The sequence below is a fragment of the Natrix helvetica genome, assembly GCF_964273705.1.
Source record: "Natrix helvetica genome assembly, chromosome: 3".
In the NCBI taxonomy this organism is placed as follows: domain Eukaryota; kingdom Metazoa; phylum Chordata; class Lepidosauria; order Squamata; family Natricidae; genus Natrix; species Natrix helvetica.
The window spans coordinates 152,507,596-152,530,022 of NC_138549.1; the positions used below are offsets into that span (position 1 = coordinate 152,507,596).

General features: G+C 37.5%; 1 protein-coding gene across 4 annotated transcripts in view; it reads left to right on the forward strand.

The window, feature by feature from the left end:
- The window catches only part of EYA2 (EYA transcriptional coactivator and phosphatase 2), a 144,370-nt gene that overhangs the window by 72,401 nt on the left and 49,542 nt on the right, over positions 1 to 22,427 (forward strand). For all 4 annotated transcript variants that reach the window (XM_081948082.1, XM_081948084.1, XM_081948085.1 and 1 more), the window contains exons 2-5: positions 4,474 to 4,592; positions 9,077 to 9,125; positions 10,795 to 10,937; positions 14,811 to 14,927. In XM_081948082.1, coding sequence (XP_081804208.1) covers positions 4,484 to 4,592; positions 9,077 to 9,125; positions 10,795 to 10,937; positions 14,811 to 14,927 — 418 coding nt within the window. In that variant the 5' untranslated portion in view covers positions 4,474 to 4,483. The remainder of the gene's footprint in view (positions 1 to 4,473; positions 4,593 to 9,076; positions 9,126 to 10,794; positions 10,938 to 14,810; positions 14,928 to 22,427) is intronic.

Consider the following 22,427-nt stretch of genomic DNA (forward strand, 5'->3'; position numbering starts at 1 on the left):
GAGGTGGTATTTACCGGTTCTCCAAACTACTCAAATTTTCCGCTACCGGTTCTCCAGAACTGGTTAGAACCTGCTGAATACCACCTCTGGCTGTTACCTTCAAAATCTATATTGCTGAACATAAGCAGGAGCTTTTGTGAAGGGGAAGAGCAGCAGAGTGAGGAAGGGTGGTGAGGAAGGGTGGGATTTTCCATCCTGCAATCCAAAATTCAGTTCTCCTCTTTTCTTGTAAAGAGACGCTTGACCAGTCATAAGCATGAGATGCAAGAACAGACATAGAAGTTGACTCTGTTTTGCACTAAATGAAACTGTCTTAATGGCGGGCTTTCACAAATGCCGACATAATTAACATTATCACAGCTTAGGGAGTTGCCATTTACCAAGCCAGACCATCGATCCTTCTAGTTCAATATTAACTATGCTGGCAGAGTCTCTCCAAGACTCGTTTCCTGACTATGTCTAGTGATGCAGGAATATTAAACCTACTTTCATAGCAAAAGGGTGCACTGTCCATTACAGCTCAAGCCATATGCTACAGGAAAAACAACAACGTATACTTCTCCTGTTACATATGTTAGAAAGGCTTCCTTCTCTAGGTTCGGTGAGCCACTCTCATATTCTGCATCCCATAAGTCATGACTTTAACCTCAGTCACTTGCTCTCCCCCTCATCATTCCCTATGGTCATTGCCAAGCCATCTGTTACCTTTCGACTGTTGAATGCTGTATCTTTATCTCAGAGCCTAGGTAGTCATCTGCAGCTTAGGTAGCTGAACAAAGGCCCAGAAGGGTAAATCAAAAGGTGAGATGGTTCAGGCCCTACTCGGAACCTTCCATATGCTTTTAATCCATTAGCAGCAGTAGGAAACTTTTGAAGTTTCTCTCCTCCCCTTCCCACTTCCCAGCTGTCAGCTCCCAAGTTCTGCTCCCTTGCACTGCTGGGGAGTACTCTTCTAAAAGCACAGTCATGCTTTTGCCTTAATGTTGCAGCCCCAGGGGAACCAGAGTGATGACAGGTCTAACAAATGGTGCAATCTGCTCTGTACAGCTGTAAAACAGAACATTAGATGGGATGGGATACGGCGGGGAGGGGGGGGGAATACATATTTCCTGTACTGCTCGAATTGGGTGTATCTGTATGACTGCAGTGAAGATTTGTGAAAGCAACAATGCAAAAACAAAGAGATCCCCTAAAAATGCATTAATTTTGCGATGGGCAGAATTGCTGCAGGAGTCTAGTTAAGAAATAGATAGTTCCTTTATCTGAAGTTACTCATGTAGCTTGTGTTGATCTCTTTTTTAAAACCTCTTCGAACATGCAGAGTGATGTTTTTCATTGTGGTTGAGTAGGTAGTTAATAGAATATGCCGTATATATTTTTTGAGATTTGAGAGTCTGGAGAGAATAAGATTCTCAGACTCACGGCAATATGTATAGCTCTCCTTCCTTTTCATCATAAATTTATCTCGGCAGTATAAAGAGAACAAAACTGGATAAGTAAGAAATGATTCATTGGTCTCTCGTACTAGAAAAGGCCAATGCAATTTCAGTGTGAAGTATAATGCTGCAAGATGAGAGGGAAAACCATCACATTTGTCCCCATCACATGACATGACCAACGTCTTGCTCTCTGTCTGCTATGCCATATTGGTCCTTTATTCTGCAGAGATAGACCTGAGTGGGATTAATTAACACTTTAATTACTTTAGCAGTATGCTGTCGTCTAGAGATTTTTTTCTGTATAATTTGGTCTTTGCATGAGTGACTTCCTTAATGTTCAATTATGTGCATGGTAAAAGGGAGGAATGCATACTGATTTTCTACAACTGGTATAAGCATCTTCAGTGCTCAAACCTGAGCTGATTTTTTTTTCAAATGACTTTGTAGGAAACATGTTATCAGTAATTCCTTTGTTTCTTACTTAACTGCAGAGGTGTTGATCAGATTTCTGAGGAACTATCAATCCTTTAAAGCAGGGGTGTCAAACTTGCGCCATCACGTTGTCATCACGTGATGTATCGTGACTTTTTTCTCCTTTGATAAAACGGGTGTGGGCATAGCCAGCGTATGACACATCTGGCCCACTGACTGCAAATTTGACAGCCCCGCTTTAGAACTATCAGAGTTTTAAAAACTTGAATAATCAGCAAAACCTGAGATATTTGAAAAATTCAAGCAGTAAATATCAATATGTATTTTTTAAGATCTGAGAGCCAGTTTGGTCTAGTGCAGTGATGGCGAACCTATGGCACGCGTGCCACAGGTGGCACGCGGAGCCATTTGTCAGGGCACACAAGGCGCTGCCCTGTCAGCTGGCCAGCGCGCATGTGTGTGCTGGCCAGCTGAGTTCACCCTTTTTTAAAGGCATTTTTCGCCCTCCCCAGGCTCCAGACGCTTTGTAGGAGCCTGGGGAGGGCGAAAAGAGCCTCCTCCCCCCCCCCAAAGGCCCTCCAGAGGCTTCATGAGCTTCCCTGAAGCTTCCGGAGCGCAAAAAAACGGCCATACAGGCAAACCGTGACTTCCAGTTTGCTCGGAGGGTCGATTTGAGCACTCCGAAGGCTTCAGGGAAGTCTCTTGAAGGGCCCTGAAGTCTTCGGAGCGCTCAAAACGACCCTCCGAGCAAACCGGAAATCACTTCCGGTTTTGAGCGCTCCGAAGGCTTCAGGGACTGTCCGGAGGCTTCTCTGACGCCTCCGGAGGGCTTCCGGAGGGGCGGGGGAGGCTGTTTTCGCCCTCCTCAGGCTCCTATAAAGCCTCTGGAGCCTGGGGAGGGCAAAAAAAGCATGTAAAAATGGGGGGGAGCACCTGTATTGCGTGCATACGCACTGGGGGGGGTATCATGCATTGCATTATGGGTGCGGCACGCCCGCACACGAACCCCCTGTGCTCCCCCCACTTATGGCACGCGAGCCAAAAAAGGTTCGCCATCGCTGGTCTAGTGGTTAAAACATCAGACAAGAAAATTGGAGGTATGAGTTTTAGTTCCACCTTAGGCACAAAGCCATCTGAATGACCTTGGGCCAGCTACTTTCGCTTGGTCCTAGGAAAGAGGCAATGGCAAACCACTTCTGAAAAAACCCTTGCTAAGAAAACTGCAGGGAGTTGTTCAGGCAGTCTCCGAGAATCGGACACAATTCAATGGAAGAAAAAAAATCTTTAAAATCTGCTTGTCCTCCTTGTAAGAAAATTATGAATGTTATGATAAGGAGGCATAATTTGTTAAGATGGGGGGGGGGAGCCGATGGATTTAATTTAAAGACCCCTTCTCTTTCTCTAATACTGACTGCAATTAGAGTAGTTTAGATAGTAACTAGGCAACAATAGATGAATAGACTAATTCAGTAATTAAAATGACTCTATCAAATGTAGATTCAAAAGGGTAAAAAGCTTGACTACTGGTGATTACATGGCCATGGCTTCCTTGTACCTTTCTCGATAAAATTATAAAAGGTTTCCAATGTTACCACCTGGAGATTTTGTAACTTTCCATTTATTGGTGTCTCCTTCAAGGAAGTTCAGTGACTTCTGTACCTGCTTTGGCTATTTTCAGATCAGCCAGGAATACTATTGATTTTATTAAATATTTCAGCAGAGTCCCCAAATTTGCAAAATGTAATTACTTACAGTGTTAGCTAGCATGGGAATTTGTCCAGATCCATCTCTGAAAATGCTGCATGTTGTGTATTTGCTCATTTTTGGAGAAAAAATTGATGAAAGCCAACCAAGTAACATTAGAAATGGTGTCTAATTGGCTTGACATTGAATATCCTGATCACAGAAAGATTTTTTTAAAGGGAGAGTGTAGTACAGTATTTCTCAACCTTGGGAACTTTAAGGTGAGTGGACTTCAACTTCCAGAATTCCCTAGCGAGTACTCAAGTCCACCCATCCTAAAGTTGCCAAAGTTGAGAAACACTGCTCTATTTGTCTAAACCCAATTCTACAAAAAATGAAGCCCGCTTAAATCATATTCATTTCAGTAATAAATTGACTGAGCATGGATTTTTCCCATTTAATGGTGTCCTCTGTTTAAATCCTCCGTAAGAGCAATGCGGTTAAGAGCTTTCCTGTTTAAAACCATGTGGTGACTTGCAGTCTTCTGTAGATAAAATCATATGCATTGGAAAATAATGGTAATACTAGAATTCGTGCCTTGCTCCTTATGGCATTTAAGCAATACATAAATGTAATCATCTGATGGCAAAATCCAGGATGTACAGGAAAATATTTAATCAAATATAGTTGTAATCTCCAAGGAAAGTCAGTGCTTGATTTTTAATTCAGCATTTTCCCTTTGACGCAAACTTTTTTTCCCCGTGAATGTTGTTTATGTAGAATTTATATGAAGGCTGGGTTTAAGTAATCAGCTTTAATATTTGTATTCCTAGGGAAAAAAGTGGAGTCATTAGCAAGCGTGCATAATTAATGAATAAATTATCTGGGTTTCTCCCCCTCCCCCTTTGCTTTCCTCCAGGTATAAGGAAATGCTAGATCTAGTGACACCACCCAGCTTGACTGTAAATAAAGACTATCCTGACATTCTGAAGCTTAACCTTTCTAACACTTATGCTACGGTTCCAGATGACATAGAAGGTAAGTTGACAATTCTGCTTCAACTTCAGATGCCTAACTGTGAGTCCGTACATAGAGTTGTAAAAGGCAAAATGAACAAACATATGGTCTAAGTTTGTATCAATCTTTTTCTTTGAAATGGGGAAAAAAACCCAGATTTACCAATTTGGATATGTGGATTTTTCCTAGTTATAGTTCTTTTCTGGATGAAGAACCTGTACAGAAGATGCTCTACTTTTTGATTGCGTGGAAGATCTTCATTATTCTAAGTTCCTATCCACCCCAAAAGTATTTCAACTTTTCTAATTTATAGACCATTGGGTAAGAAACTCTAGATAAAGCAGAGATATAGCTGGTCAGAATTGATAGTACTAGGTTGAGATCAAAGAGGAGTTAAAGTATGGCTTTTGTTTGCTTGTTGGTTTTAGGATAATTAAAGGACAAAGTAGAAAATGTCTGAGGAAAGATTTTTATTTAAATGCAAAAATAATGAGATTTAATATGCCTGCTATGAGTAATTGAAAGCCTCTCATAGTATTGCTTTGCATTTCTAATGTCAACATTAGCTCAAAGGATATTTTAGTTATTATCTGACGTTAGAAAAGAAGCAGATTTTAAGAATGCATGTATTGTTTGTTTCTCTGATTTTGGCCTTGGGCTTTGTATGCTCCCAGCAATCTCTAAAAAGAATGGTACTTTTAATTTCCAGTTTCCCTGCTTTAAATATTGTCCCTAATTTTTTATTTGGGGAAGCTTCAGAGGATGCCTTAAATATTATTCCAAGTTTCTCCAGTTTCAGTTCTCTTGCTGAAAGTTTCTGCATTTAGCGTATGAGTATACATAATCAACTTTGACTGTTATACGTTTGCAGGTAAATACAGTTCATTTGCTTCAATATATGGCATGCATGTGAATATTCTAAGATGTTGAATGTGTTTGGATTTCAGTTCTTCCATCACATTCATAGAAACCCATTAGGAAATGAAATCTTATACAATATCACTGTTTTTGGTCGTGCATAATTTAGAGGAGATATGGACAGAGGAAAGGATGGTACGGTGGTCATTGGAATCCTTCCTGCCTGTTACTGGAAGATGTGCTGATGCTGCACTTACGAATGTGGCTTTTTGAAAGATCAGGAATCCAAAGCTGACAGTGTTATAATTACTTTTCATTCTCTTTCTTTCACACTCACAGACACACACATACACACACACACAATCTTCCTTCCAAACTGCAGTCTGAAGTTTCATGCTTGGCAGGTAGTAAGACGCATTCTTTTGGCATTTGAGGTTAGGCAATGGAAATTTATCTGCCTTACTTACCCCAGTTCCCATTTTCTCTCTTCACTTGGACAGTATGTAAAAATAATGGGGGTAGGAAAAGAGGATGGAATGTTAAATCTGTTTTTTAAATTATTGGCAAACGATGTGGCTGGGCTAGTTTTTGCTAGTACAGTTCTAGCTATTGTTTGCTGGAATTAAAAGTCCAGCTAACTGCCTATTGAAAGGGAGATGACAGAAGCCCCCGCTTATTAAGTAGAATGATTAACTCTTGGCATGAAAATATGTCTAATCCTGCAACCATAATATAGTTGACAGAAACCCTGGATCACAATCTTTCTTGTAGGTTTGAAAATATGAATAATTTTGAGCAGACATTGTCTTGTAAATTGCTGTCATGACTTCTACAGTAATGTGTCCTGTCCTTTCCCCCAAAAGAAAGTCTAAAGCTATTTTACCTGATGAGACTACAATTGTACCCTTATTCGATTTCCATAAATGTGCACCACTCAGCCATTAATTGGAAATCCTGGATTATAGATAGATGTACTTTTAATACTGGCAACATGGCATGGATTGCTGCTTTGCATGAGTAAATCTCACTGGATCAAATGGGAAGTAAATATATCCAGATGAACTAGTCATCTGGCTTCCAAATTGATTTTTCAATCTATTTCAATCCCTTGGACTTATAAGTGCAATAGAAATGTGAATTACCTTGTTATGGCATCAAAGGGAAAGGTGGCTTAGAGAAAAAAATATTTGTACCATCAGTGAGATAATATTATTGAAATGAAAAAGCGGTAAGCTAAACTTTCATAATTAGTATCTATTACAAGTGGCTTTAAAAAAAAATAGTAGGTTTAAAATAATATTTGGAAATCTGAATTCCAAAGAACTTTTCAGTTATTTTTTATTTTGTTTTCTTTTTTAAAAAAGGAAACATCAATATGTTCAAAATTAGCTAGTGAGAGAATACAAGCTTTCATCCCAGTACTTATAAATCAGGTATTTATTGGCAGAGAGGGAAAGGTAATTTAGAGCAAAAAGAAACCATAAAAAATAGTTGGTTGAAACTGTGGCCCCTGGATTGAAGGAAAGAGATTGGTTACAGTTAAAACAGAGATCCAGAAACAAATATTAAATGATGAAATAATTAAAAGGAAAATATCTGGAGAAAGTAGAAAACCGTCCGTGTTAATGAGATTCTTTATATCAGCGTTAAATATGTTGAAATGATAATTTACCATATTAAGCACATTCTTATTAATTTAATATTCGCAAAACAATGGGAGCTTGTAAATAGAAGGCTACTGTAAATGGAATATCCATTATCAGTTAATTACTTAATTAGCATTTTGAAGAAAGTAAACAGTCCAATTTAAAAATCCAATTGAGAACATGACTATACTGTGGTGAAGTTACAAGTTGCCTAGGAATCCAGTTCTCTTTATGTTTTGCTTTTTGTTTGCTGCTTTGGCAAAACAATCACCAGTTTATTTCAACTATCCTCTGCCTTCAAAAGAAATGTAGCAAGACTTGAGTAAAGTGAAGCAAACTCAGAGTGATGTAATAATCTGAGAGATAATTATTTTTACATTGCAACACGTACAATTGATCAACCAGGGATTTTTCAAGAACAAATATCCACAATCAGACTGGCAAATGAAAATTATACATTCTGCTTTGCCAGTGAAAATAGTCTTGAGATTTAGATTGAGTTGACCTTGCAAAAAGAAAAAGAAAAGCAGGAATCATCATCATCATCATCTTTAATCAAAAGCAGAATTTTTGTATTTTTTTAGATACAGATTTGCAGTTACTTGAATTATTTGCCAAGAAAATTTTTGAGAGAGAAGTGAGATGGCTGAGAATATTAAAGCCTGACCTCCAACGATTTAAAAGCTTAAATAGTTGTCTTATTGTTTTGTGCCATTTTAGAAATTGTTAGCAACACATTTTCAAACATGTCTTCACTCATGATGACTGGAGACTTTGTTTTGTTTGGGAAACACAAGAGAGGAGAAGGGATGCTTGGGATTATTCCGAGAGTGGTTGAAAACTAGGAGCCCTATTTCGTCACAGTGGGTTTAACTATTGTGAATACGTATTGAAGCTGTTCCCAACAACTTATAGCTTTCTGAGAGACCCATCTTGCTTTATGACAAAACCATAACTCATATATACAGATTACAGAATGATGACAACAATGCTATCCTATCCTATCTGTGCCTGAGCTGGAAATTAAATAATTCCAACTAGATTTTGGCGATTATTTTGGCTGCTGCCAATGTAAGAAAAGAGCCATCATATGTAGTACTGCAAGAGTGACATCTTCTATGGTACCCAGAAAATGAATGTAGATTTATGCATGACGAATCTTCTTTATGTATCAATACAAAGTACATGGTGTGTAAAGCAAAGGGTCACTTGATACTGTCTTGACCATATGTTGGTATAATACATGAGTGCTTTGTCTATGGTGGCCATAAGGTGTCTTAAATTAAAATTTAATTTAATTAATTTAATTTAAATTAAATGAAAAATGAAAAATTGAATTCAAACTACCTAATTTTTAAAATAAAACTGTAAACAAATGATTAAACGTCTATTGTCCATTTTATCTTACAACAATATATCCAAATTGTTTGGTTTTCTGAAAGGTTAAGGTAGAAATGCCCCCCAAAAAGATGTTGAATAATTTCTTAAGAATTGTTCGGTGTATTTGCTGATGGCTCTGAATTTTGTCCTGCTAAACACTTGTAGGCCATAGATGGATACTTTCAAGCCTTTGTGAGATAAGTAAATTCCAATGGTTTGAGAATTCTTTGACAACGCTGATGACTTTGTTTCTTTATTTTACTAAATGACTTATCTAAGTGACTTCAATGTTTGCCATTAATATGTCCCCTGCAAAGAACAGCACACTTATCTATTGTCTCTCTTTTAAATACTGATACTTTCTTTAGCTGGGTCCAGATATATTATATCAGGGGTGTCCAAACTTGGGAACTTTAAGACTTGTCCACAAGTCTTAAAGTTCCCAAGTTTGGACACCCCTGTATTATATTAATATAACCCATAACCTTGAGAACAATTATGGATGTGATTATTATTTTTGTACTGTAATTATTCAAAGATCTTGGCAAGCAATGAACAGATTATTATTTCATGGGCATTAATACAGTTGATGGCATTAGCTGTGCAAATTTTGTTTTACAGGCAACCGGAAATCTGCACCTCAACATTCTTTTCATCTTTACACTACCAAGTAAGATAACTATATTGAATTATTGCTGTCAGAATAAAACATTTGTTTTTAGGGATTGTCAGCCAGTTATAGAAATATTCCACTGTGATATGAAGTACATTTTCTTAACACATTTCTTCTGATTTCTCTGATATTAATTCTGAGTAGAAATGATAAAATGATGCTAATAGGTATGAGCATAGATAGATACATTTGTACACACAGATATTCTGAAAGCAAATTATTATTTTGGTAATGTCCACATATCACAGTAAATATTATCACACAAGAAGCATTTTGCCTTCATTGACAAGCGGTCTTCCTTTATCTGCTGATCGTTCAATATGCTAAAAATCCCCAGAATTTTTAATCTCATTATAGTTTGATTATATATGATGGAAATTAGGGGGAATTGCAGTCTGGCATATGCAATAGGCATTAAGTTGTAGAAGAGTACATAAATCCAAAATATGATGTCACCTCCATGGGTTTAAACCAATTCAGATTATTTAGCAAACCTATTCTATTATTGAATTAAATGTATCCAAGTTTCATTTCAAAGTTTCATAGATTAGTCACGCAAATGTTGTTGCTCCTGATCATTTTTATGAGAGGGATTGATTCAGACTTTCTTAAAGGAGGCAGTAGTATTATTGTTTGGACATCTACGTTTACAGGCCTAAATCAATGTTAAACTCTGAGCATTTAGTGACTGACCAGATCTATGCTCTTTGAAAGAAACTGATGTTTCTGAATCCATTTCGGTCAAGGATCAGAGCTAGTTGTGGCAGAGTTGACTGCTCTGTGAGAGAAGTAAAGGAATGTTATCTTGCTGGTTTTCTTTGACCTCTCAGTAGCTTTGATATAATTGAACCAGCTGTCTTTTTTTGGATAGGTCATGACACAATTGCTTTGTAGGAGTTCTATTCTGTAATTGGATGTTTTTAGACGGCAAATCCATGTGCTTTGACTTTAGCGTATATAAATTTCATCTTCTGTTTAAAATTGATCAGGAATTGCTGCATGAAATCATTAAGAGTATGAAGGGCATTGCCATCAGGATCCTTATGCATTTTTTTCCTTCTATGTACAGCTTTATGTGTCTTTGTTTTTGAGAGAATTCTACTCACCGATGGTAATGATTATTAGACTGAAGCACTGTCAGAGAAAACCAAAATGTTGCTAATACTTGGTGGTAATCTTATAACCATCACTATTATATGGCCTTTATGGCACAAAGTGACGTTTGGACAGTTTTGATTGATATTCCAATCACAATACTTTCTTAAATTGGAAATCTGAATTACGTCAATGGATTGTAATAGGGCTGCTTCTGAGATTGGCCCAAAACTACAGTGCAAAATATGAATCTGACAATTTCAGGGTTGTAATAGAATTACTGGTATAATACCAAACATAAAATGTTTATCCAGAGGAAAGGTGACCATGAATTTAAAATAACACCCTTTCCCAAAAAGAAAATTAGATTAAAGGGGGGAAAAACCCTCTTAGCTCTCCATTGCTATTTTTTTTACAGAGAACATGTGCTTCCATTTTACAGATAAACTATTTGAGAGAGGAAAAAAAATATTTTTCCTTTCCAATAAAAGCCTCAATTATTCATGTCATCTCATAGTCATTGCCGAAAGTGATCAACTGATGTAAATATTTTTCTTTCTTTCTTGATTAGACATTATCCCCATATAGTAACAGTTCCATCCTTTGCAACAATGGCTACATATGGGCAGACTCAGTACAGTGCAGGCATCCAGCAAACTGCTGCTTATACTGCATATCCACCCCCTGGACAACCATATGGAATTCCTTCCTATTGTAAGTAGTGCAGTGGTTAATAAGAAAAACTCGGCTTTCTTAATTGTTTGCATTTCAATTTGATTTACAATTATCTGGATAGATGTAGTTGAACTGCATCAAGTATGTAAGTCTAAGTGCAGCGATGTCTCTTAAATTGGAAAACCAAAACATCACTGCAGTATGCAACTGAGAAGGCTATCTCAGAAGAGTATCTGAACCGTTTAATTCAGGATTTTTCATACAGTGTTGTTTCATACAATAATTAAACAATGAATTATTATTATTAATAATAATAAATTATTATACAATAATTGAAACTGGTAATAAAACAAAACTTGTGATTGTTGTAATTTATGCATGCTAATTTATATATTGGAGTTATTTGATTTTTCCTTCATTTCTTATGGATCTCCATCAAGTTCTCATGGAAACCTAGAATTCCACACAAGCCAGTTTGAAAAATCCTGCTTTAGTTGATTCAAGATTCAGCAGCTAAACCAATTCATGACCACCAGGATCATATTTTATTTGTCTTAAAATATTATTTATGCAATATTGGTGCCAATGCTAGTACCAATCCAGTAGAAAATTGGGAACAGCTCTGACGCCCCACCCAAAGCTCTATTATATTTTACATTTGCCTATTTCCCTTGTGGCAAAGTTGCAGAGAATGGGTACTTGCTTTGAGTCTCTGCCTATGTTTGCCTTCAGAAGTTGTGGGTGATTCATCACTGGAGATTTTTAAGAAAAGATTGGACAGACACTTATCTGAAATGGTATAGGGCAGGGGTGTCCAAACTTGGGAACTTTAAGACTTGTGGACTTCAACTCCCAGAATTCCCCAGCCAGCCATGGCTGGCTGGGGAATTCTGGGAGTTGAAGTCCACAAGTCTTAAAGTTCCCAAGCTTGGACACCCCTGGTATAGGGTCTCTTGCTTGAGCCTCCAAAGTCCCTTCCACCTCTATTCTGATTGATTGATTGATATTCTAAGCAGCTCCAAATTGGCCTGTTAGCCATGATCTTTTTTTTCATTAAACAGTCATCAAGTAAGTAATATTTTCAAGTTGGAAAGATCTTTTTATTTATTAGTTTTCTAAGAACTTCTGGTTCATGGCATACAAACTTCTTGAAAACGTAAAAAGCACAATATGTGTCTTAAAGTAAAATAACTGGCCCAAAGATTGGACTGTGCAAATAAATATACTGATCCATTAAATTTTCTATGTACAGTATATACAAGTACCTCTGCATATGTTATTCTTCTGCACCAACCTAAAGTGATTGTAGGCTTATACTGACTGAATGAATCACACAGCATAAGTCAGCATGTTCATATTATCGACTGTTCCAAGACCTAGGCCATAAAAAGTTTCCTGATACTGAATCTAAATTTAAATTGCCAGCGCAGTTCAGTTTCAGTTTATTTTGGCATGACAAGCTTTGTGGTAAATTATAGGTAGCAATATCAGATTCCAGAGATTCAAAATGGATTACTACGTGTTCTAACCCATTGCATTGCTTCTTAATTAATAATATTAGACATACATTTAGGGTTTTTTTTAGTCATCCTTTAAAGATTTTGTAATTTTTACAGCAGTTGCCCTTTAATCAGTTCTTCAACATTCTAGGTCAGTATTCATATATACGTAGTTTAAAAGAATAGAAATAAGGAGCTGGTATTACAATTCAACAGTGCTAAGAGAAAGTTAATTATTAAATGTATATTATGACCCATGAGACATTGTATTCTTTTTATAATCAAGCATGAAATAAAATGTAATACTTGGCCATACTCGAGAGAGGTTCAAACATAGAATATTTTGTAATCTGCCGAGGCTTTTTTATGCAAGCGTTTGACAGATTTAATCCCTTATACTTGAAATTCTGTGCTCTCATCTCATGGAGCTTACGTATGAGTAGACATATACTCTATAGCAGAGTTATCCAACCTTGGCAACTTTAAGACTTGTGGACTTCAACTCTGGGAATCCACAAGTCTTAAAGTTGCTAAGGTTGGAGACCCCTGCTCTATAGGAACTCTTCGTGATTCATCATATATCCTAGATTATGATCTTTGAAACTTAATAAATTGACACGGACTTTTAAAACATTCATAAATTTAAAAATTTAAATGAGTTCCTGATCGACTAAATAAGTAAGAGAATTTCAAACCAGTTCATAAACATCTCTCTATAGTAGAATGACAGGCCTTATGATTCTAATTTTAATCCTGGTGGCTGGAGAAAATTTTTTCCTGGAATCATTTATATAGTATGTATGTAAAGTTATATTAGCTGGATAAAAGCCAAGAAAAACACTGAACAGTTGTTATTAACAGCAGGTGAAGACTAGTCCTTTGGTGACTAACTAGTGTCGTTGGTCCATTATTTTTCAAACATTTATTTATTCATCTATTTATTTATTTCCACCATCCCGAAAGGACTTATGCTGGTTCACAAAGATCTGTGGTTAGGGGGCATCTGTCAAGTCTGCACGGTTCCTACACACCCTATAGATTACCTATTTGCATCTTCTGAATAATAACCTCTCCTCTTTTCCCCCCTCCCTCTTCATTACACCCACCATGCAATTCTGTACATTCTGAAAAATCCCACCTGGCAGACAACCAAGAACAATGGAGTACTATTGTTTTTTTGGCTCAAAAGTAAAACTATCCCAAGTTCCTAGACAAAACGGAGAACTATGTGGAAATTAATTTCGTGCCAAGTTATTTCTTTGTCTGAAACAGGCTTCCAGAAAGCATCTGTCACTGAAGATTAATTGTGGCCAAGCCTAAAATGTGTTGAGCGTTCTGGATGCAAGTTGCCGATTGCAATCAGAATATAAATGTCAGGGAAACAAAAACAATTTCTCCTACCATAGACTCACAAAAGTCCAATTCAGATACCAACAATGATGGAGTCGGCAACAGTAACTTATAATCACTCATGGTTGCCCAAACAAATTGGCTTGTTTTTGGCATGGGAAGTTTGTTTATTTAAAAGATTTCTATAGCTGCCAATCTTGTGGAAACTCACAAACAATAATCAAGCAGTAAAAATAGTAAAAAGTATAAAAGGCAACGAAAAACTTCCTGGGGCCCAAATGCAACATATCCAGAATGATATGTAGAGCTTCCCTGGGCTCCAGACTCATACTATCTAAAGGAAAAGCCAGGCCTTCACAGCTTTTTGGAAGACTGGGAGGATAGGGTACCAGATCTGGAGGGTGCTCCAAAGGGCAAAGTCATGTACCATGAAGGTGTGCTATCTAGGCCATGCTAGGTAGCAACATTTAAGGGGTTAGGATGCAGAGAATGCCCAGACCTAGCACAACAGATATTCTCACGAGGAGATGACTTTGCAAATATCAAGGTTGTGCGCCATTGTTATCCCGTGAGGAAATTTGCTCTCATTTTTTAAAATGACCGCAAGAGGCAACCATAAATCAGTGTTATTGGGTAGACACGCAGCTTGCAGTGGGATCTCTTCTATTTTAAAGGTAAAATGTGATTCATATGGTGTTCTGTATACATCTGCGACCTCCACCTGCAATTAATGTCGAGTACAAGCGAAATGCTGTACAAAAACATCTAATTCTCTTAAAAGACCATTAATAGAACCTTCATTATTCTCTAAGATATGAATAAGAGTTGGGATTCAAATTGCCCCCCTGCTTTTGAACAATTACAGTTTCCCTTCCCTTTCCTATCCAGAAAATACTATGTCATCTTGCCCTTTATTTTGGAGATTGTTCCATCTTCTGCTGGATGAATTGCGGGGTACAGTTGGGGCAAACACTACTAAAAATAATCTTAGCGCATCAAATATGTATGCATGCTTCATATCAGCTTTCCAGTAATATATATTCCTTCTTCTTTGTCTCCTAAGCCATCAAAACAGAAGATAGCCTGAGCCATTCACCTGGTCAGAGTGGGTTTCTTAGCTATGGATCCAGCTTCAGCACAGCAACATCAGGCCAGACACCTTATGCTTACCAAATGCATGGTTAGTATGCAAAATCTGTTTCAGCTAAGAACACTTACAGAAAGGGTCAATATGTCTACTTTAGCATTCTGCTTTGTTCCATTGGAACAATTTTCTCAAACAGCACTCAGAATGACATTGAGGCAACCTTGTGCGGCACAGAACCGCCTACTCTGTACTGCAAGGGTAATGAACAGCGCTCACCGATCTTCAATTAAACATTATTTGATTTAAAAAGTAAAAGATCTAAATTTTGCAAAATGGGTAAAATGTTTTAAAATCATTATGTTTTTTTCATGAAGACCCAAATGATTTTAGTTATTTCATATCTCTCTCTCTCTCTCTCTCTCTCTCTCTCTCTCACACACACACACACACACACACACACACACTCTCCCACCCACCCCCTCTCTCTCACATATGCACACATACAAATATGCTATTTTGCGTGACTAGACAGATATATAGTCATATCTTATATCACGTTGTTTCCTGAACAAACTGCTGCCTCTATTACATTATTTCCCATATTTCTTTGCTTAACATTTTTAGAATACTGATTGCACTTATGTCATTATATTTAAATCCCCATTTGTACATAAGTATTCATTGATATTAAATATGTTTGCACCCTGAATATATATCAGCATAATGCCTATAGATCCAACTTATGGGATGCAGTCAGCAGTATGTTGGGTTAAAAGTAGTCTCTGCTTAGAGAACCTAGCTTATAAGGAATAGCATGAACAGTTTTGAGGTGGAACTGGACTGTGATTGTGCTTGTGGCATATTCACCAAGATGTATCAAAAGTTACCTAACCTTACAGTTAGAAATAAAGAAAATGAATTGATGAAAGAAAAATATGTCATGTGCCTGATTTAAGTTGTAACAGAATTGAATTAAGTGATCTGATCCTGTGGCATTGGATCAATAAATATATCCCAATAAATTTAATTATGAGTAAAAGGACTGAAGTGGGTATCAGCAAAATATGAATTGGTGACTTCTATATTAGAATGGGTGCTTATGAAACTCGGAATCCATAAATTCGTAATATACTCGTCTCCAATGAATGATGATAATAGAAGACCAGGAGATGAGTTTTGGGAGAAATTATGCAATGAATGAAATCCACGATGGGGGAGACGGTATTCTAACTGGTGACTTGAAGTTAATGGTTGAGATGAGATGAGGAAATATGGAAAAACAATGCATGAGGATGATGACTGATAGTCATAAAATGTGGTTTCAGCAAATATCTGTTCATATATGTATACATACTAAAGCAATGGATATACATTTAAGATAGTTTTGATTGTACATGAAGAAATACTGACATACTGAATTAGTGAAGAATGCAAGGGCAATGGAAGTTTCTAAATGTGGAATGGGCTATTGTTTTGGGCATTGTCAGGGTTTTGAGAAAAATGACATGGGAATAAAAAAGAAAAGAGAAGCAATAAAAGAAACAAACATGAAAGTAGAATGACTGCAGTAAAAGAAATTATTCGTACACAATAATTGTGCTGCATTCTCATCAACCCACTTCAAATCTTGGATGTCATGAGCTTTCACTTTCTGAATTTCTCAACTGTGCACATGAATCTGTTTTCACAATTTTTTAAATTCTAGTCTCCAGTATAAATTCCAGTATAAGTAGACTCTCGTTTGCTCAAAGATTTTCAATAGTTGCTCTATGGGGCTCTGCTTTCCATGCTGCTAATCCTGGTTTGATTAGTGGACTCTGTGAATCTAGACCGATTGATTAATTGTGTGAACGCTGAACATTGGTGAATTCAGTATTCAAAGTAAATGCACTGGGTGAACCGAGTCATTGAATGTTACTTCACTGATGGTATTGTGTGTATGGTGAGCATATACATTCACAAAGCAGTTTTAAGGGTGGAATACTACCCAGAGACTCAAATTCTTTTCCATCAAAAATAAATTAATCTCAGCTGTTTAAAAGAAGAAAGAGTCCACCCAACCATGGTTTTTTTTAAATGTCTTTTAAAAAGCTCTTTATCTCTGGACATTATTTACTTTTCCAAAGTGCTGATGAAAGCTCTTCATGGGATGCTCAGAACATTTCCTTCCTTCTTTTGAGGAATGTGCTTTTAGAGCTTTCCCACACTGCATACACCTGGGAGGGCAGGCTACCCTTCTTGTTTCCCTCCCCTCTATTCCCCAACTTTCACAAGCCTCTTAAAGGAAAACAAGCACTCCCCCCCCCATGCATCTTGTAAGGCCTCATTGCCTTACGTTAATGGTCTTGTTGGCTATACAGCAGAGTCCCTTGATCTGACAGACCAGAACAGCTGCATATGCAGTCCAGCCCCCCTCTGCCTTTCAAATCCAATTGAGGTGTTCCTTACACTTGACCCTGCAACCAAAGAAAGAGATGGATTCCCTTGGATCCTTTGACATTCTTCATAACGAGTAACCTAGTCTCATTGCATTGGTTGCCTGAACATGCTTGTTTCTACTGGCATCTTTTAAATGCTGGAGTTTTGCCAGAAAGGGCCACTCAAATTAATAGGGACCTAGAACATAGAGGATCCCCATTAATAGAATCTAAGTGTCAGGCCTGCAGTTATATTCCTTTTAGGATCTTTGGCCTGCCACACAATCTATTATTTTTCTATTCTGTTTCATTAGTGTTGTAATTGGGAGGGGGAATAGTAAGGAGTAGAATTGTAGAATGTGTTGTTGTCATTCCTTTTTAGAAGCCCAAGGTCATTCTTTGTCTCTGACCGGCACTAGATGGCAGAGGAAGATTGGATCGTGTGATGAACTTGTGGGTGTGGGGGCAAGATATTGAACTTTAAACTGGGTGGTAAACCAGGAAGCTTTCAGATTCGGGATTTGCTACAGATGTGCCAACATGTCTCTCTTATTAAATTGGAAGCTTAAGGATAGTTCTGCCTTGGACTCTGATTTATTTCTGGATGATATTTGGAATGCTGACACTAAGGTTCTTTAACCTAGAAGGAAGTTTGTTGTTGTTAGTTGCGTCATGTCCGACCCATCGCAATCCCGTGGACAACATTCCTCTAGGCCTTCCCGTCCTCTACCATCCTTTGGAGTTCATTTAAGCTCACACCGACTGTTTCGGTGACTCCATCCAGCCACCTCATTCTCTGTTGTCCCTTTCTTCTTTTGCCCTCCATCCTTCCCAGCATTAGGCTTTTCTCCAGTGAGTCCTTCCTTCTCATTAGATGGCCAAAGTATTTGAGTTCCATCTTCAGGATTTGGCCTTCTAAAGAGCAGTCAGGGTTTATCTCCTCTAGGACTGACCGGTTTTATATTCTTGCAGTCCAAGGGTTTTGCAGGAGTCTTCTCCAGCACCATAATTCAAAGGCCTTGATTCTTTGGCGCTCAGCCTTTCTTATGGTCCAACTTTCACAGTCATACATTGCAACTGGAAAAACCACAGCCTTGACTATATACACTTTTTCTGGCAGGGTGATGTCTCTGCTTTTTAGTAGGCTGTCTAGATTTGCCATAGCTTTCCTCCCCAGGAGCAAGCATATTTTAATTTCTTGGCAACTTGCCAAGAAGGAAGTTAGTGTGATGGAAGTACATAAAATTGTGCATGGAGACACAGTTTTGGCCTTGTGGTTTATCAGACTCCTTAAATTCTTGCAGCATAATGAATTATATATTTACAGTGATTGATACTGGAGCTGAGAAGTGGTTAGTCCTTTGTCTTGAGCAAGATAAAATTGACTGTCTTTTTACTATACGCTACTTTAAGTTGTAGCTAAGAAATTGTCACATAAAAGGACAACAGCTACTGGTGCTTTTCTATAAGATTTCCTAGCATAGAATAGCATGTGGCAGTTTTCATACTAATACATACACATTTTCATACTAATGCCTATGGAACAGTTGCATAAGCAGGAAATCATCTTTGGATTCAGTTTCACTCCTCTCAGAGAAAGTTTCATAGTGTATGATTAAAAACTACCCTCCTATGAGTCAGAATGTATCAGTCCTATACTTTGATTCAAGCATTTTTTAAAAAATACATGGCATAATTGGCACAATGTCTTCTGCAAGAGCTATTTGTGCATTTTATAGTTTTGCACAGAATTGTATGTAAATAGGAAGATAAGCACAAGAGTTCATTTTATTAAGAGGGCAGGGGTGAAATGCTACCGGTTCGGACCTCAGGCGTGTTCGGTAGCAGACTCCGGTAGCAGACTTTGGAGGATTTCACTGCTGTTAGAGGGGTCTACTTTCTTTTCTCCTAAACATATTTTAATAACTCCTGGGGGCAAAAGAATTCTATTAAAACCAGATTTCGCCCTTTCCACACATGAGGAGGCAGTTAGCAGTGTATGTTGCAGAATATGCCAGCGTGTTATGTAACTGTGATACTATTTAGTGATAAACCAATACAGTATCAGAAAACTACTTTTCTGTGCTCATTGCATGCCCTAAGCAAGCAAATCTCAAAGGATTTAACTAATGCTGGCATGAAAATCTCTTTCATTTACTAATCTCAGTGGATAGATACCTTCAGTGTGGTAATATCAGTTGCTAGGAAACTTGTGTAAGAAAATGGATCTACATTTTTGTTTTCCTTAAATGTTCGAGTTAGCTGCTAGTCAGTCGCAGTGGGAATAGAATACAGGATTAGAAGATCCTCAGATCCTTTAGACGTCTGTTTATTACTTTTAATAAGATATTACAGGCTCTTCTATCTCAACATGCTTTCCATTTCTTCATCCTTCCAAAGGACTTTCTAATCTGGACAATTTCAGATGTGCTGTGCTCAGTATTGCCATTCCTGAGAATTCTGGGACTTTCTATTCATTCATTTGATGATGTACATTCCACCCGTCTCATTGCGAGCAACATCACCAAAACAAAACAATTAAAATGTTTAAAACATTAAAATTAATCCTTAGGAATCAACTACAGGTGAGGTGGAGATGGTGTCTTCTCAGTCTACTAACCACCTTCAGCATGGAACACCCCCATTAGGATCCCAAGCCAATTGGCAGAATCAAGTTTTGACTCCAAAGGAATGAATTGAATCTCACCTCTAGGGACACAAAGCTGTGGCAGATGAAGCCTTTTCCTAGAGCCTGCCAAGCACGATTCCTTGGCCAATGGAATCTGCGGCATGCCCCTTCCTCCCGAGTGAGTTGGGTGGGCCAATCCCATTGAAGTTGCAGTTGTAATCCACACATATAGAAGTTGTCATGGTTGGGAAATACTGCTACATTGTACGATCATTGTTTACACTCCTGTCCATCTCAGGTTGCTGATAATGGGCAGGGAATACTGAAGTATTCCTGCTAGTTAGTCAATGGGAGATGGCAAAAATGATCGCATTGTTTTCTTGGTCCTTTAGAGTAACAAAAATGTTCTCACTCTATGCAGAAAGTGCAAAATGAAATTGCTTGTGTCTCCTCTAACCTCAACCCCCTCCCCCAATGTTATGTATATTTGGCAGTTTATAAAACATCTCAACTGTTAATACAATGAGAAAGGATTTATGTTCCTCCATCATAAAAATCCCATTAAAAGCTGTGATGATAGCACAACACTAAGTTTTTTCAGTCAGTGATTTTTCTCAGCAGCTGCAGCTCTGAAGATTGCAGTGTAGAGTGACTGTGTGTTGTGTTGGGTGGGGAAAGGAAAGTAATTCAAAGGCTGGGAAGCAGTTCAGGAATTAAATGCAGAGAGCAAATCAAGCCTTTGTATTTTTTTCTCCTTCAGAATGCAGAAACTGAATGACTAGAAGGATTAAGATTAGATTAGCTGATAAGGTTGATTATAAAACCTATTAGAGATTTCCAAGTTCAAGTAAGGAGAGGGGGAGGAGTCCAGAATTCTCCCAAACTCTTTTGCAAGTTGAATTGCTCTACAAGTTGCACATGATCCAGAAGATAATCTGCTCAGTTTCCCGAGAAAAATGAGGTTGTAAGAATGTGTCATAGGTGTGGCATTGATACTGAGTCATCTGGAGGGGCCCAAGGTAAGAGCATACTGGCAGGATTCCATTGTTCCTAAGTATTTAGATCAGTTTTCATATCCTTGTGCCTTGGAACACAAATTATTTCTGGTGAGAGATAATGGGGAGTTGCAGTCCAACACATCTGGAAGGCAATATGTTGTGGAAGGCAGATCTTTTGGGGGGGGGACTTGGAAAAGATGAAAATCAAAGAAGATCAGTCAAATTTTTACTTCCAAGAAATAGAGAACTGAAGACAGTTCCACTGAGAATAGAGCGGACAACAATAACAGAATGAAGAGCTGGTGAATTGACTAGCTGATCAGGATTCCTCTCCAGGTAAAGAGAGGACTTGGGATCGCCAACAAGTGTTCCAGAAGTCACTACTCATAACAGGTTTAGCACTGGGAGACAAGGAACACTGTCTTGGCCCAAACTGTGGTAAGAACTTTTATGCACACATGTTTGAAATACTTACCGGTACTTTACTAATCACTTTTGAAAACTCCTTGTTAACTATTTTTTTGCTATTAAAAACCTCTGGAATGACAAGTTTTATAGCACTGGGTAAGTTTCATTCAACCCTTAGCCAAAGAAGCTTTATAGATAAGTTTAAGGTTTTTTTTAAAAAAAAATCTGGAATAAGCAGGAAGAAAAATTTGATTTTAGAAAGTTTCAAAACATATCAAGAGTCTAGATGGATTTGAATAAGGTTTTGAAATTAATTATAAGGATCCTTGCCATGAAAAAGTGCTGTCATTTTTAATTCTTTTTTAAACAAAACATGAGAAGATGGGACTTCTTGTGATAAAAAGAATTCAACTGCTAGGACATTATCAAAAGGAATAAAAAATTAAGACTATTAGCAGTAAAAGGACGGAATATAATGTTGGTTTATGTGATCATGTTTAAAATAGATATGTTGTTATCTCTGATAATAACCCTTATTGGATTTTTACTGATACAGTGGAACATCTGGTCACAACCGTAATCCGTTCCAGGACTTCAGTCGCAACCCGATTTGGTTGTGACCGGAAGCATAGTCAGTCAGACTATGCGCATACAAAAAAAAATGGTGCAGAAGGGGAAATCACTGCGGCAGGAAAAATCACTTCGTGACCCAAGGTTCTACTGTATCAGGATTGAAATGAAAATGGTTTAAGGATTTGATTATAGATAAGAGATTGGATTTATGGGAAGAAGACATTATTTATTCTATTAGATACTAAAGGAGATAAATTACTAAAATTGTTTATTTTTGTGATGAAGAGAGAAGTAATTTCTTTATATATTTCTGTTCTTTTGCTCTACGATATTATTTTCTATTTCTTTTCTCTTTCTTATTTTTTGCACCTATTTTTGTTACTGTTATTCTTTTATTTTTCTTAGTTTGCATGAGTTTTTATCTTTTTAATTGTCATGTTTAAGAAAATTGCTATTAAAATTGCTATTGCTATCAGTTGATTTCTGTAACCACAAGAATACAAAAACAAACCCACATTGATGAGCTCCTGTGGCTTGTGGAGTACATATTGCATCAACTGGATACTCA